The sequence below is a fragment of the Hippoglossus stenolepis genome, chromosome 22, assembly GCF_022539355.2.
Source record: "Hippoglossus stenolepis isolate QCI-W04-F060 chromosome 22, HSTE1.2, whole genome shotgun sequence".
NCBI lineage: Eukaryota > Metazoa > Chordata > Actinopteri > Pleuronectiformes > Pleuronectidae > Hippoglossus > Hippoglossus stenolepis.
This window is the reverse complement of record NC_061504.1, coordinates 9,991,565-10,006,708: the sequence shown is the minus strand read 5'-3', so window position 1 is coordinate 10,006,708 and position 15,144 is coordinate 9,991,565. Positions and strand designations below refer to the sequence as shown.

The 15,144-nt window shown below is 43.9% G+C and overlaps 1 protein-coding gene across 1 annotated transcript; it reads right to left on the bottom strand.

Moving 5' to 3' along the window:
* znf800b (zinc finger protein 800b) lies at window positions 1–14,910 on the bottom strand. Its single transcript, XM_047338629.1, is given in 13 exon segments — window positions 1–2,861; window positions 3,301–3,412; window positions 3,621–4,601; window positions 4,670–4,711; window positions 4,714–4,968; window positions 5,417–5,781; window positions 6,282–6,444; window positions 6,538–6,724; window positions 6,865–7,045; window positions 8,703–8,846; window positions 9,400–9,495; window positions 12,575–12,917; window positions 14,832–14,910. Coding segments are annotated over 12 exon segments (2,916 nt in total). The 5' UTR covers window positions 14,889–14,910; the 3' UTR covers window positions 1–2,861; window positions 3,301–3,310.
* Window positions 14,911–15,144: the final 234 nt, after the last annotated feature.

The window sequence follows — 15,144 nt, the reverse complement described above, 5'->3', positions numbered from 1 at the left end:
GAGGTTTGAAGCAGAACATTTTTATTCATTAAGTGGTTGTTTTTTAACATTCTCGTCACATCTCAAAATGCTTCTCTAAACTCTTCTCAGGTTCTCTAGGATGTGACCTTAATAACAAAGTACAACTGATGACGAAAGAAAATGACAAAATTGGAAAAATAAACGTCCTAAGAGTCTCTTTGAGGTTTCGATTCCATCCCAACACAAATGTCCTGGTTCAAAAAGGAATGAGATACAAAATAAAAAAGACGACTAAAAGGTGGAACAACGCAAAACTTGCCTCAGTGTTACACAGTGACGTAGAAACTAGTCGGACATGTCTGAAGCGTAAGGTCAACCAACAGTTAAGTACATGTCAGTAACTATTGTGACTATTAGAACTATTATTTATACCACCCGTGTACGATGAACCCATATATACACGTTTTTCAAGACTGTGTCGTGTTTTCAGTTACAAAAATAAAGTTTGGTCTTTCCTCTTTTCTCTCTTTCTGGTTTCGTTCCATTTCATGGCTTTCTGTTTGAACGTTAAGACATATCTACATTTGGTCTTTCTCAATTCTTTTCCCTTCTAATTCTCTTCGTGTGCCAGTGTTTTTTCAAAGACTACCTCAGGAGCTGCGATCAAACACACGCAGCCCCCGCTCCAGCTCGCGGATATGAAAGCTCATTCTGAAAGGAACTGATGCAGTTTTTAGTCGATTCAAAAAAGAAGGAGATTACATTGGTAAAGTTAAAAAGTTGAGACAAAGGAAAATTCACAGAGTTTATTTAAACAGGCCCCTCACTTTCTGTTGTTGTTGTAAATGGAACCAAAAGTTTAATGTAAACTTTCAAGTCGGGGGAAGTGAGGTGTTTAGCGTAGAAGAGGCGCGCAGCTTGAACATTTCTTTTGTTTGGGTAATAATCTATGATCAATTTCAGCATCAACAAAAGTATGTTCTGTCAATTCACACCTGCTACACCCGCTGCTGCTGCTGCTGCCGGAAAGTTGAGTCTGTTTTGGTTTCAGCTCTGATCAGACAAACCCGGCCCAATTCATGTTAGTTTGTGTTCGTCGTCACCTTTCAGAAAACAAAGTCTTTCAGTTAATGGAAAAGTCGAAAGTAGTTTGTCTGCAAAAATATGCGTTCAAACCAAAGACTGTAAATAAAGATGGACGACGTGTCTCCACTTCCTCCTGTTGTATGAAAAAAAATCTTCTTAAATATCCCAGGTTACAAATGCCATCGTGCGCTTTTGACCTCATTTGGAGGCGGAGTCTGCGCAGGAGTTGATCTACAGTTTCGAGGCTCCACCGATACATGTGCTCGACCAATCGCGAGTCAGTCTCAGCTGTCAATCATTACGTTTTTATAGCATCAAAAAACTAAAAGCAGAATCATCACTTGGAAATACATCAGTGTGATTAGAAAATCTTTGGGCCGCAGTATTTATAACGTATACCGCAGCCAGCCACCAGGGGACTATAAAGTCGCTTTGGCTTCACTTGTGGGGAGCTGTGATGTCGTCCATCTTTACAGTCTATGATTTAAACACACAATACCCCTATGTGCAGAGCCTCTCACACAGTAACACAACTCATTTTACACACAGCCTATGTTTGTCATGGCAAACCTAGTCAACAGTTGAACTGATCAGTTTTATCCTAAAATAAGAGATATCAGGAAGAAAAATCATAAACAGCCAATCAGACTGTGACCCATGCTTCTCCTATAGCCGTCTATTTCTTGGCCCGATAACACTGCTAATGTACAGAGGTAAAACAGGGTATGGTCAAGGTGAAGGAACCCCCCCCACACACACACACACACACACAAGCATGCAATGAGTCAAAACAGAGAAGACAAACAAAATGAAATGTAAGAAAACGCCAGTGAAAAATTAGGAAAAGTGCACACATCATTTTTGGGGTAAACTGAAAATAAACTTTGGATCCTTCCTCATTTTGACCAAACCCTGTAACTAATAAACATTTGATAATCTAATATAAGACCTGGGCAATAGATCCTGCTACAACTGGTCACTAGATAAGACTACGGGCTGCTAGAATAAAGAATTTTACAAATCCAACAAAGATGAGTGAGGAAATATTTATGTGAGAAGGTTAAGGTGACTCTAAGGCACGCAGCTAGACATACAGGGGGTGAAAAGAAGAGAAGGATAAGTAGCGGGAAGTTGAAAGTGTCTTTTCTGTTGATTTGTCGTAATACTGAGCGAGCGGGTTTCCAACAGAACGAATTGATGCCACAGTCAAAGTCCCGAATGTACAGAAACGGTGAAGATGAACTGATATGAAATGTTAATAGTGAAGGAGCCAAATATGTAAATCTGTGTAAGTGAAGGCAAAATGAAAGTCTGCTTTCTTCTAAATAAAAAACAAAAAAAAGTTTACTTCCTCCTTCATGTGGCTCCAGTTATTATTCACTCCCTCTAACACAAACACACACTCTCTCTCTCTCTCTCTCACACACACACACACATAACTACACCCCCATCCTTCTGTTTACGGAGAGCACAGCAGTACAAGTCAGTCGTTTGCACGTGGATCCACATTTACGTACTGCAGTAAGTAAACACAGACATATGCAGTAGTAGTGAGCAGTCTCCTCGGGGATAGCAGCGCCACCGTCCAGCGAGCTGCCGGGCTTCATCGTGAAAATATACAAAAGTAACGTCATAGTCCGACAATGTATTTGGTTCTTAAGCAAAAGAAGGAAAAATCCGTTGTACTTCACTCTTGTCCTGCTCCGTCGTTTCCTGCATCTCTGCTACTTCCACTCATCCATTGTTTCTCAAACTCAAAGTTTTGAATGTCTTCTACATCGTTAGTGGCTCGCCCGTCCTTTTTCCCCGGCGGACTGTGAGGAGAGAGAGAGGAGAAGAAGATTAGGAAAGAGGAAAACAAAAGAAAGAGGAGAATGCAGACGGTGACGGGTGAAGGAGGGAAGGAAGAGGTTATTATTAAGAAATGATGCAGAGAAAAAGGAGAAACAGTCGGACAGAGATGGAGGATTTCTCTTGTTAGTGATAGACAGAGAAATAATGTTGAGTGCGAGCTGAGCGGTTCATTAAAGGGAAGGATTTCAACACAAACAAACACACATCCCTTGCAACAAAGACACACACATTTTCTCAAGCGCACTCACAGGGTGGAGTTTCTTTTGGGTTTCTGAATACTAAAGGACGGAGGACAAAATGCAATGAGAGAGAGAATACAGGACAAACTGTGAGAGGACAAATGGACCGTGACGACATGGCGGCGTCCTCGTACGGCAGGTGAACCCTGGTTATTCTTACACTGTGTCTTTCACCAGACCAACGACTTGGAGCGAGTGCTGACTCCTTTCCTCTTGTTGGATGCTGTCGTCACTGCGTTACGATGGCTGCGCTTGTGAGACTCCAGGTACAGCTGAGAAAAAATGATTCACACACATGAGATAAATTACACACAACTTTAAAGCAATACAATCACACAGTATGAAAAATGCCTGCAATTTTTTGATACATTGTTTAAAATTACTCTTAAACAATTAATTGACAGTAAAAGTTAGAGACTGACTTTGATTGATTTCTGTAAAAAAAATGGAAAGATGCATTTGAGAATGAAAATCAAATACCTTCTTGGCGAAAGCTCGTCCACACTGGTCACAAGCGTGGAGCGAGAAATTCTTGGTCACCCGGACTTCAGTGGACGACGTCCCTGTGCTGCTGCTCTCCGACTGCGCCTCGTGCCGTCGGGTGTGTGGCGGTGGGTTGCTGGGCGAGACGGTGGTGGAGGAGGTGGAGTTGCGCAGGTGTGTGTGTTTTTCACTGCGGCGGGTGAGCGGCGGGCTGATGGGGCGAGGCTGTTGAGTCTGCTGCCTCTCCTGCTTACGGGTGACGGGAGGGGAGGGCACGAACGGTGGCGATGAGACATCCTGCTGTTTCCGAGTGGCGGGGGCAGGAGGTGGGGCTGAGGAGGATGAGGAGGAGGACAAGGAGGATGAGGAGGAGGCCGGGGCAGCTGTGGAACTCTCTTGCTTGCGCGTTACAGGGGGCGAAGGAGAGGAGGACGACGAAGAGGCGTGGCGTCCGTTCACTTCCTCTTTGACGCCGCTGCCTGTCCTTTTGTTGGGGCTCGTGCTGCTGAGGACGGCCTCTGCCAGCCTCTTCACCGCCCTGCTCTCCAGTTTGGGCATGATCTTGCCGAGGTATGAGGACGACTTCTTGTGGACTACGGTCACGTGACGCAGGACGTCCCGTTTGCGGCGTGATTCGTAGCGACAGAGGGGGCAACGGTAAAACTTGATGAAGATCTCGTTGCCGTCAGTGTGCAGCTCGATGTGCTTCGTTAAGTTCTGACGGGAGCTGAACTGTCGCTTGCACAGTTTGCAGAAGAGCTGCTTGAAGTCAAAGCCCACAGACAGTTTGGTCGATTTGTGTGGGACGCACACGCCGCTGCCGGCACGGGAGGATGACGATGAAGATAAGGAGGATGGCATCATCTTTGGACTCAGCGGGGCTTCCTCCTCCTTCACCTTTGTGGAGTTGGGTGCCACAGAAACACTTTTAGCTGTACCAGTGCTGTCACTTGGAGACGGGGCAGGACTACTGTCAATCTCCTCCCTCCTCTTCCTCTTCCTCTTCCTCCTCCTCCTCCTCCTCCTCCTCCTCCTCCTCCTCCCACCTCCTCCTCCTCCTCCACCTCCTCCTCCTCCTCTTCAGCCGAGGCTCGACTGCCTCCTCCTTCACCCGGACATTGTTGCTTGAGGCCACGTTTGTGCTGCTGCTGCTGCTGTTGTTGTTGTTGTTGTTGCTGCTGCTGCTGCTGCTGCTGCTGTTGTTGTTGTTGTTGTTGCTGCTGCTGCTGTTGTTGTTGTTGTTTGGAGTCGCTGCTGTAGTAGCAGGGGGTGCGGAGGCAGCAGACCTGTTACTTTTCACACTGTATATTTTGTGGACAATGCGCATGTGCCTCTTCAACATGAGCTGAAATTCAAAGATAAAATTAAAGATCAGTAAAAATGTAATGTGAAATTACACATAAGCTGTTCTCTGATGGAAACGGATGAAAAATTCACAACAACAGACTTTTTCCTGTTGTTTTCCCAACATTTTCCGGACATTTTGCTCGGGGGCTGGCAGGAAATGTTCAGTAAATTATGTCTAGATCAACTGACATTGCGGTTTCACATACAGCCTCTGGAAAATCTCAGGGAAATGTCTTGAAACAGCTCTAGAATTATGCACCGACTATTTCTGGTTTTGCTCCCTTTCCCTGTTTGGATTCTCAAGGCTAAAAACAACCCATGTACGATTAAATACAGAAACATAAATAAGAACAAATAAGACCAACCTATAATTGCTACTAAGGCCTGACTTTAAACACAGCAAAGGCTAGAAGAGAGCCCGAACCCCCCTCGTGCAACCAACCAACCTGAGAGCTGTACATCCTCTTGCAGAGCGTGCAGCGACATGACACCGGGTTTGCCTGCGTAGTGGCCGGGGGCTGAGGCTGAGGTTTGGCTTGGTTTTGGTTTGAGGACGATGTTTTGGTGCTCACAGACGTGGACTTGGAGTTGTGGCTACGTGTTGGAGAGGAATTGTTGCTCTTCCTGGGAGGCGTGGCCTCCAGTGTGTTGGGCTGGCCGGGCTTCGGGGGGACGCCGGGGGAGTTGGGGTTCCTCTGCAGACCCCGGTGCACCTCGTCGAGGTGTCGCCGCACGTTGGCTTTGGTGGCGAAGGTTTTGAGGCACACGAGGCAGGATTTTCCAGACGGTGCGCTGAGAGTCCTTGGCCGACCTCCAGTATCAACAAGAATAATTATTATTTACATTTTTAATTAACTTTGAAATATGAAACTAGCATCAACCTCATAAAACAAATAGTAAATTCACATTCAAAGAGCTGAGTCCACATACTGATGGCACTGAATGACCACAGCTTGATATTAAGCATGTTAGAAATTTACTTATTTTCACTTATATACATGTTAAATGAAAATAAATCTCGTCATCTGGGCTCCACTCATACATAACATAACATCATTTATTTAAAATAATTATTAGATTATTTGTTTTTAATCAAGTTTAGTAACAGCTTGTGTTGGAAAGTCAGCAAATGAAGTATTTAGAAAACCAACCAGCTCATTCAGTTTTGTGTGGAAATAAATTATGTTTCTTTAGCTTTATTGCAGTGTTTATATGAGTCTATTAGCTCTTGTCACTATAATCAATACTTTATAATATTAATCAGTTTATAAATTACTATATTTCCTATTCATCGTTTATGTCAACACTTACCTTTCACCATAGAGAGCAGGCTCGTGGGAACTGTTCGTGTCTCTGTGAACTTTCGCAGCTCCTCCAGTTTGGTCTTGTGCATTTTGCGGCAGTGGCGCCTGATGCTGCGGCGCGAATTAAAGTCCTGACCGCACAGACAACAGGAGATTGTCACGTCGTCCACCTGGCGGCGGGAATAACGAGAGAAGGGATAGTGACGGACTGCAGCAAACGAGGCGACGTGGAGAATCGGACATCAGATATCTCAGATACATACCCCGCTAGTGGAGCCCTCCTCTTCAGGCGGTGGCTGCTCTGCTTTCGCCTCCTCCTCAGCCTCCCATTTCTTCTGCCCCTGGTTGGGTCCCGGGCTGCTGTGGCTCTCGGCTCCACCTCGCTGGCTCGCCTGGCTGTTGTCCCCACCCTCCGCTGGCTCTTCCCATGCTACTGGACTCTCTCTGGCACTGTGAAGGACAATCAAATATCATATCAGGGACAACGTTTGACCAAAGTCACACGTGAGTCTATACCAGCTACACTGCATTAGCTATATCACACACACATTGAGTTACAGTACATCTTACTCCATCAGTGTACCACCAACCTGGGTGTGTGTGATGGATATCGGGCCAGGTCCTCTTCTGTGGTGAGGTACTGGAACACGGCCTTGGTAGTGGTCTGAATGGGCTCCAGTCGGACCACGTAGTCTGGTCGGTCGGCTCTGGGATATATGGTGTCCAGTAAATCCTTCATGGCAACACTCTGTCTGTCGTCCCCCGATGAACCTGAAAAAAAACAATCCGAAACATTTCAATATTTAAAATAAACATTAAAGAGACAAAATATTATACTTCCACTTTGTCAAAACTATTCTACTACTGCTGTCACATTCACAATCAGTCCTTTTAAACAGGAAGACTCGGTCCAGCTCACTTTTCGTAGGAATTTGTACTTAGATTTTTGTTGTTTTCATTGTACTCAGTCCTGGACCAATTGTATGGAAACTTCCCATTAAGATTCCATTTAGTTTAGGTCCGGACAAAGGGGGGATCTTTTTTATCACTTTCTATAACATTGTTAATTCACTTTGGAGGAATGAGGGTTCATGATACTGCAGCCAGCCACCAGGGGGGGGTCTCGAGATGCTTTCTGGGAGCTGTAATGTTGTCCATCTTTATATATAGTCTATGATTTTTCTGATATTTCTAAGCTTTGTTTTACAGTTTTCTCTTCTACAACCGCTGTGACGTTGATATTATTCTTTCAGCAAATGTGCCACTTTCTTTTATAGAGTTCTTCACCACAGGAAACATACAGATTTGAATTTTAGGCACTTTATTGCTCGACTGTCAGGGCTCGATGGTGAAAAATTGACTTTCAAAGAAAAATCAAATGTGTTTATCCAGTAACCTCACATTTAACTTCCAGCACTTTGATGGTGAAAAACATTGATGACAGAATTTATCAAATTAACAATATAGTACACTTACAGCCTATAGTAATGGACTCTTGATTGAGAGAAAAAAATGAGTCAATTATGTGAGAAACAACTTAATTAAGACCACAAACAGATGTAGGAGGAGATTGTGATGAGTTGTTTTTTCCCAACAGCGATCATTTCAGTGGATAGAAATGAGCAAAATATAATCTACTGCTTGTGATGAGATTGATCTCTCTTTGAGGAGGAGAGAGGAGGAGAGTTAGGTAACAGAGAAACTACTTGAAGACTCTGCTGGGCTTCCTCCGAGTATCCGCCCACTTCTGAGCAGGAAAGAATAGAGATATGGACACATACTGTGGCTAATGAGCAGGAGATAAAACGCTAATGGTGCAAGATCAAAGTTACTTTCTGCCGTGATATGAGGGAAGAGCAGAATAGAGACTTCACTTTGTGTAAGAAGAATGATTGACGGATTGAAGACGTTACAGTAATGTGTGTGGAAGAGAGAAAAATGGGGCTGTGTACCGAAGGAGGAGATAAGAGGGGAATAATGAGCAGGAGACAGATGGTGTGAAAGAGATAGTGAAAACCTTAGAGTGAGAGAACATGAAAGCAAAATGTGGAACCACCTTAGGAAACGTTGAAGTCATCAGTCTGCATGTTTTGTTTTTTAATGTGTGGGAACTAGACTAAGTGCTGAAATCAAGATTGATCCCTGACTCATTTAGGGAGTCGCTGTTTGTGTGATCTCGTCAAATTTTGCATTTGCGTGTCCTCAGCGTGCACAACGGCTCTGACCACAGCTGAGGGAGTTTGTGCTCTACCTGTTCCGCCTTTTGATTTTATTATTGAGTTTATGGGGATTTGTGTTTTGTATCTCTTATGCTTTGACTCTAGGACTTTGAGAGCAGGGCTGTGATTATAAACAGGTTATGTTTAAATATTCCAGACGTGTTTAGAGTTGTGTATGTGTCTGCATGCTAATATGCTGCGTCACTAACCGTCGGATTCAGGCAGCCGTGAAAGGCAGTAGTACTCTTTATGTGTGATGAGGTTGGGCAGGCCCCTGAACAGACTGCGGCACAGTTTACACTCAAAGATGGTGTCCACCTCCCTCAGCAGCATGTGTCTCAGCTGGCTGGTGCCTGTGGGACAGAGGAAAGCAGCAATGGTTAACCACAGTGATTTCAGGGAGAATAACAAGACATATACAAAGTAAATAAACCATATTGTAAAATTCAGTGTTACAAAGAAGCATTGGCGGAGGGAGCACTTGCACCACATATCTGCTCGCCTCACAATGCAGATGACCTAATACATGAAATTCATATACTCATATAGATGGAGCATATTCATATGTCTGTCTGCTGAGACCTGAATAATTGTCACGGCAATGCCAAAGCGCTGTGTATGGATATAATGCGAGATACTGTCTGGCTGCAGAGGATGGTAAAAACTTTATGGATGTTTTGACAGGACGCTGACATATTGAGACCGAGAGTCACAGCTGAGCAAACAGCGAGTTAGAGTTCCAGATTTATTAGATGGGATGCCACAGTCTGAATTATTAATAAGAAGTTAGTCACTAGTCTATCAAAGGGATAGACTGCCCAGTCTCCAGGCTGTACTCCGCCTCTCGCCCAATTCCGGCTGTCAAAGTTGCAGACACGTTGAAGGAACCTCACATCTCTAACAAACCTGAACGGAAGCATTCAATTATCTGCTGAATCCCAGACTTGGACGTCTGCAGAGGCTGTTGGAGGAGAGGAGGATCTCCGGGCTCCACACAGAGACCTGGAGAGAGAAAGAGAAAGAGAGAGATCGTTCAAATAATCCCATCAGAGTTTGACAGTCTTTGAGTAATACAGCAGCACCTGGAATTTCCGGGCACCTGGTACGACACAAAGTATATTGCAGTGTTCTTAATGGGTATATGCAATCAGTGAGGTCTGTATGAGACAGTGATTCACTCTGACCTTGTTGCTTGCACGCACGCACGCGCGCGCACACGCACGCGCACGCACACGCACACACGCACACACACACACACACACACACACACACACACACACACACACACACAGCGATGACTGTGAGAAAGCCGGTCGTTTATCTTTTCCCTTCAAGATCAGTAAGCCTTGGATGTGAGCAGAACGGAAACACAGGGTGCAGAAAATGAATGAAAAACAATCCTGACAAATCAAATCAGCGACACTTGTTCAGGAGACTAAAGCTCAAGTGGGACTGTTGGGAAACGTGCGGTGGAGGGTGCGGTGAGCTGAGGCATGGTGGTGACAAATTTTTGTGCTGATTCCAACGGCGGTGAGAGCAAGCGCGGCATCTGATACTTCAGCCTCGGTGTCACGCGGCGCTACTTGATCAGCCCGATCAGGAACAAGAGACCCAGGAGGAGGTTTATCGATGTGTATTTCAAAATGGTTTTTGCTTTTGCTCAAACTCAATGACCAGAGGGAGCAGGGTCAGCGGGAAAACAACAGTCCTGATGATGGTAGGGAATTAATGTTATGTTTGATTAACTGACCTGCCCAAATCTTTTCATTATATTACTTTTAACTAGGGTTGGGTATCCTTAGGGTTTGGTCTGATACCGGTGCTTAATCAATACTTTTTCTGGAAAAAAATGATGGTCATTTATAAGATTGTTTATTTTTTATTGCCAAGACAAATATATATAATGGCCAATACATCGTTATTGGCATCATCCCCAAAAATATCCATGGTGGTTTGTTTCTACTTTTAACCGTTCAATTCTCACAATAATACCGTTCTGAAAACCTAATGTGAAAACCTGCATCAGGAAATAATAAGAAATATGTGCAGATTATCACAATGTATGTGAAATATATGCGATTTATTTTAGCATCAAAATCTGCATGATGTCTCTCCTCTCAACAAAGAGGTTTACTTTGCCAAATCTTTAACCAGTGGGATTAAAATACTGCAGAGAACAGACTCATTCCATTTTCCTAAAATACAAAAACACATTTCTGCCTTGAAAAGGAAAAATAAAGTGAACAAATACGCCTTCAGGGTGTATTTTTATTCATTGATCTCAGTGCCACAGAACTATTTTATTTTTCCTTTGTATAAAACATTAAATATAAAATAGCAGGAGGGGAGTTTGGTTCCTGCATTATTGATGCAGGCTGACTATGGCTCCGTGACCTGCTACTGAGATGGACTGTGAGGAGGAAAAGTGCTTTCATTCTACCTGGTTTCAACAACTTCATTTTTATATCAGCGCTATGAAACGCACGACAGGTTTTGAATAGAAATGCGCATAAAAAGAAAGAGGTGTAAACAGCTAAAACAGCTCCTAACAAGCACCGCCAAGGACCCTGTAATCACCTGACACGTCTCAATTCTCACTTTATATTGACGTGAAAGAAGGTGAGCAGCATTTCTACAACAGAAAGTATTGTGTAAAACCTCCAAATAAAACACATTCAGTGTGACAAATATGCTTGTTACTGAAGCACACTTCAATTACAGCCTGTAAACTACAATTTATATCATTGAAGATGCATTACTGTGAGAGGACAATGCTGTGTTTTGTCGAGTTACGACGATATAAATCAAATGATTACTTTCTGTTTTGTTTTTGAACTGGACTAGATTATTTTTAGCCTTCCGTGGTTTTGTCATTTCCAATATGAAGTTACTTCTGGTCAGAAAACACGACCAGAAGTTGAGACCTTGCGTGTTTTAAGCTCGGTTGGCTCCGCAAACGCTTGAATGCACACACACAGACACACAAAGCAATACTACGTGGTAATCAGTGCGACGTAGCCGATCTGTGTGCGTTTGTTTGTGTGTGTGTAGGTGAGTGAGAGACAGACAGAAGCCAAAGAGCCGAGCAGACAGACTGACACACCCAGACAGATGCAGACAAAAGAGGGCTGGACACGTGAATGACGTCTGGTTAAGAGGTTTTGACAGAGAGCGAGATGGAGATTATGTATTAATGTGCGACAGAGTGTGTTTCCCTCATGCCCTCTTACCCTCCCCCACGCCACACACACCTCTCACAGGCAGACCGTAACAATCCCAGCGGGGCAGGTCAGTGACCCGCCGACCTTCGCACCTCCCTCTGCAAGGGGGTCAAAGATCATCCAATCAAAAAATGGCAAACAACTTCCTAGGACCGTGAGTTACAAAGTTCAAAATGAACTCAAGGCCTCGGGATTTGAGTGTGAAACCAGGAGAACACGGGATCTAAGGAGGAAAGCTGAGGTAACCCAAGAGGATGGAAGAGGGGAAGGCAACAAGCATAATTTGTTTTAACACAACGATAGCTTTGATAGCCCCCGTTTTACAATCCAAAATCAATAGTTAGCTGGGCTTTAGGGTCAGGAAACACGCTAACTGCCAGGAGAACAAATCACACCCTGTGGTTTCTGTGGGACAGTGATTTCAAACTGAACATAAATAATCAGGAAATGTTTTTACTGAAACCAAATCTTTCAAGAACCTTTCTTCAATTCATGTTTTTATGGAATAAAAGACAAGACTTTCAGCGCCATTAAAACAATACAATAGTTATACAGGAGCCAACGCGATAAATCAACTTCCAAGTAAAACTTTCAAAAATGTATGATGGTGCAGGCAAACGCGTGGTGATCAAAGTTAAAGGCAGCTCCGCCAATTTCTTCACGAGTTCAAAACATAAACATCTCTGGCAGTGAAACTACACAGGGACCAGACAAACAGTTTCACCCTGTAGGTCAGGACTGTGAGAGCTGCATGTTGATTTTTCCTGGTGCTCCTAAACAGGCAGCACCGGTACTACTAGTGGAAACAGTCCTGCTGTGGGTGGATGAATCAGCAGGTGATGCGGTGGTGGTTTACCCACCTGTGTTATGACCATGGCTGCCGGCACTGGTCTGTTGAAGCTGCTCGTCAGTCTGGCAGCTCTGGTCCCTGGTCTCACCGGTCGTGCTCCCCTGGTCCTCGGGCTCAGGCAGCAGAGGGGGAATGGGTTTCCACATGGGCTTGGCTTGGCCAGAGTCGCCCTTTTCCTGGACGTCCATGGGAGTTTCCTTTTGGTCCAAGTTCTCAGACAGCTCCTCGGCTGGTGCAGAGGTCGGGAGCGGGGCATCATCAGAGGATTGTTCTCCTCCACGGGGCTGCTCCTGTGGTGGAGGCTTGGTGTCTGACTGGGACTGACCTTCCTCTTTCTCTGTCTGGCCACCAGTCTGTGGGAGCAGAACCACGCATTAAACATGAGCTACAGAAACAAGGAGACAAAAATCATCAAAGAAGATGAAATATTATATGGTACATGAGTCATAACAACATTATTGTCAATCTAGATTTTTTCAAATCCCTAAAAGTTAAGATTACCCATGCATGGTGTTGTTGTTACACTTCCATTATTTATGGAAGTGTAACAATGTTTATTCATTCAGTTTTCATCAACTAATTCAGTTGGTCTCTTTTTCTTTCTTCCATCTGACTAAAACTACTTAATACTTATGAAGCACTAAGGTTTAAATATAAAAACTTGATCAGAAATAATTATAGCAATAGTTATGTGTTATTATTAGAAAAATGCCTCTTGCTGGACAGACTGCGTGTGTGCGCGTGTGTGTGCGCGCGCGTGTGTGCGCGTGTGTGTCATGTCATGTCTCCTGAGCACGCAGACATTAACCTTGTCGAACACAGCAGCCCTTCAGCAGATAAGTGACTCCACATCAGGTCTTCAGTGTTTACACTGTATGTGCTAGTGTGATGTGTGTGACTGTGTGTAGTCGCGTCTCTTGTCCTATTTCTTCTTGAAGTCCCCAATCCTTTCTTCTCTCCCACCCACCAATTTATCCTCATTTCCTCTCTCTGTCTGTCTCGCTCAGTGTCCCCGCCGCCCTTGAAGAGGGATAAACGACTTCACCGTTCAGGCACCCGACAGCACATCTCCACAGAACAAGTGGGCCACTCTCCGACACTGTGTCACCCGCCACGCGCACAAACACTGCGCATACCACAGCGTAATTAAATGACCGCTGATTAGCCGAAAACGCACAGTGAAGCCATCTGTGCAGTATGACACACATAGGCATCATTGCAACCATTGGATCCTTATTTATGTCAAACAGTGGGTGTGATGTGAGGCTAAACCTCAACCCAAATACTTCTGTTACTTCTGCAAGAAAAGACTTACAGTAACACTATGCAACAGCGCCCTCTGCAGCCATGTGTGGTGATTAATTCTGCTGGGTGCTGTGTCCAACAGTAAGTGGTTTTCATGCAGAGAAGAAACTAAACCTCGTCCCACTCACTGAACTGAAACACAACGGATCTGATACTACCCTTGATCCCCAGCTTATTAAACAAGAGGAGCTGCCACTGTAACAAATTCACCAAACTCAGTTCAGAATTCTTCATATTAAAATTTCCTGGCTGAATATTGGAGATAAACACTAATTTTTAAAGACTTCTAAAATAGACACTTAAAATCAGAGTGGATTATAATTATATTTAACATGATTCATATCTATATCAAATAATGATCTCATCAGGTACTCTTGTTGAATAACTTTGAGAAAATCTCTGAGCTGCTTTCTGGCATTTACAGTAAAGTGATTTGAGGTTTTCAAATAAAATGCCTTTAATTGTTTCCTGTGGTGATACACCACAAACTCTGTGTGTGTCATGCAGGGAAGGACGGTGTCATCAAGAGTGCACAGTGTGTTTTCCTTAAGGAGAACAGATGAATAAATACAGAGAAACACAAACAGAGGTGGTTTTCAGGAGAAGGATTAAGTTGAGTCCTGGACTAAAACAAAAGCTCCGCAGTGAAACGTTTTATTAGGACTGACTTTAATCCTTATCCAGGAAACATATTGCTATTCTACTTTGACTTAATGGAAAGTGGTGCGGCTATATATGGCAACATAGAGCATAGTGTGTGGTGAACTAGAAGACAACTATGTGGTGCTGGTAATCTAAAATGTTATAATACTCTTTACTCTATATCCTCCCTTAAAATGCGAACATTACATGATAATAGTTGTTTAATTTACATAACAAGAGACGTGTTTTCAATGTGACAGTGCAGGGAGACAGACATCCATTCACATTAACATTCAGGCATTGTTGTTGTTTTCCAGTACCTGTCTGCGGAGGCTGTGGGAGCTCTTCCTCCCACCTGACTTATGGGCCTTCACCATGATGCCAAGCCTGGCCTGCTGCACCTCACGTTCACTACCAGCTCACACCTGTAACCTGCAACAACACAGACACTGCTGCTCACTGAACGTCGAACATAGAACATGTTTACATCTCCAGCTAAGGTTACGTTTTCAAATTAAACAATTAAAAGAAATCTCAGGAGGTTACAGAAGAAGATACAACTTAAAACCCAGAGCTGTTGTGTATATCAACCAAAAGGATGCATAATTTATATTTTAACATTTACAGTAATCT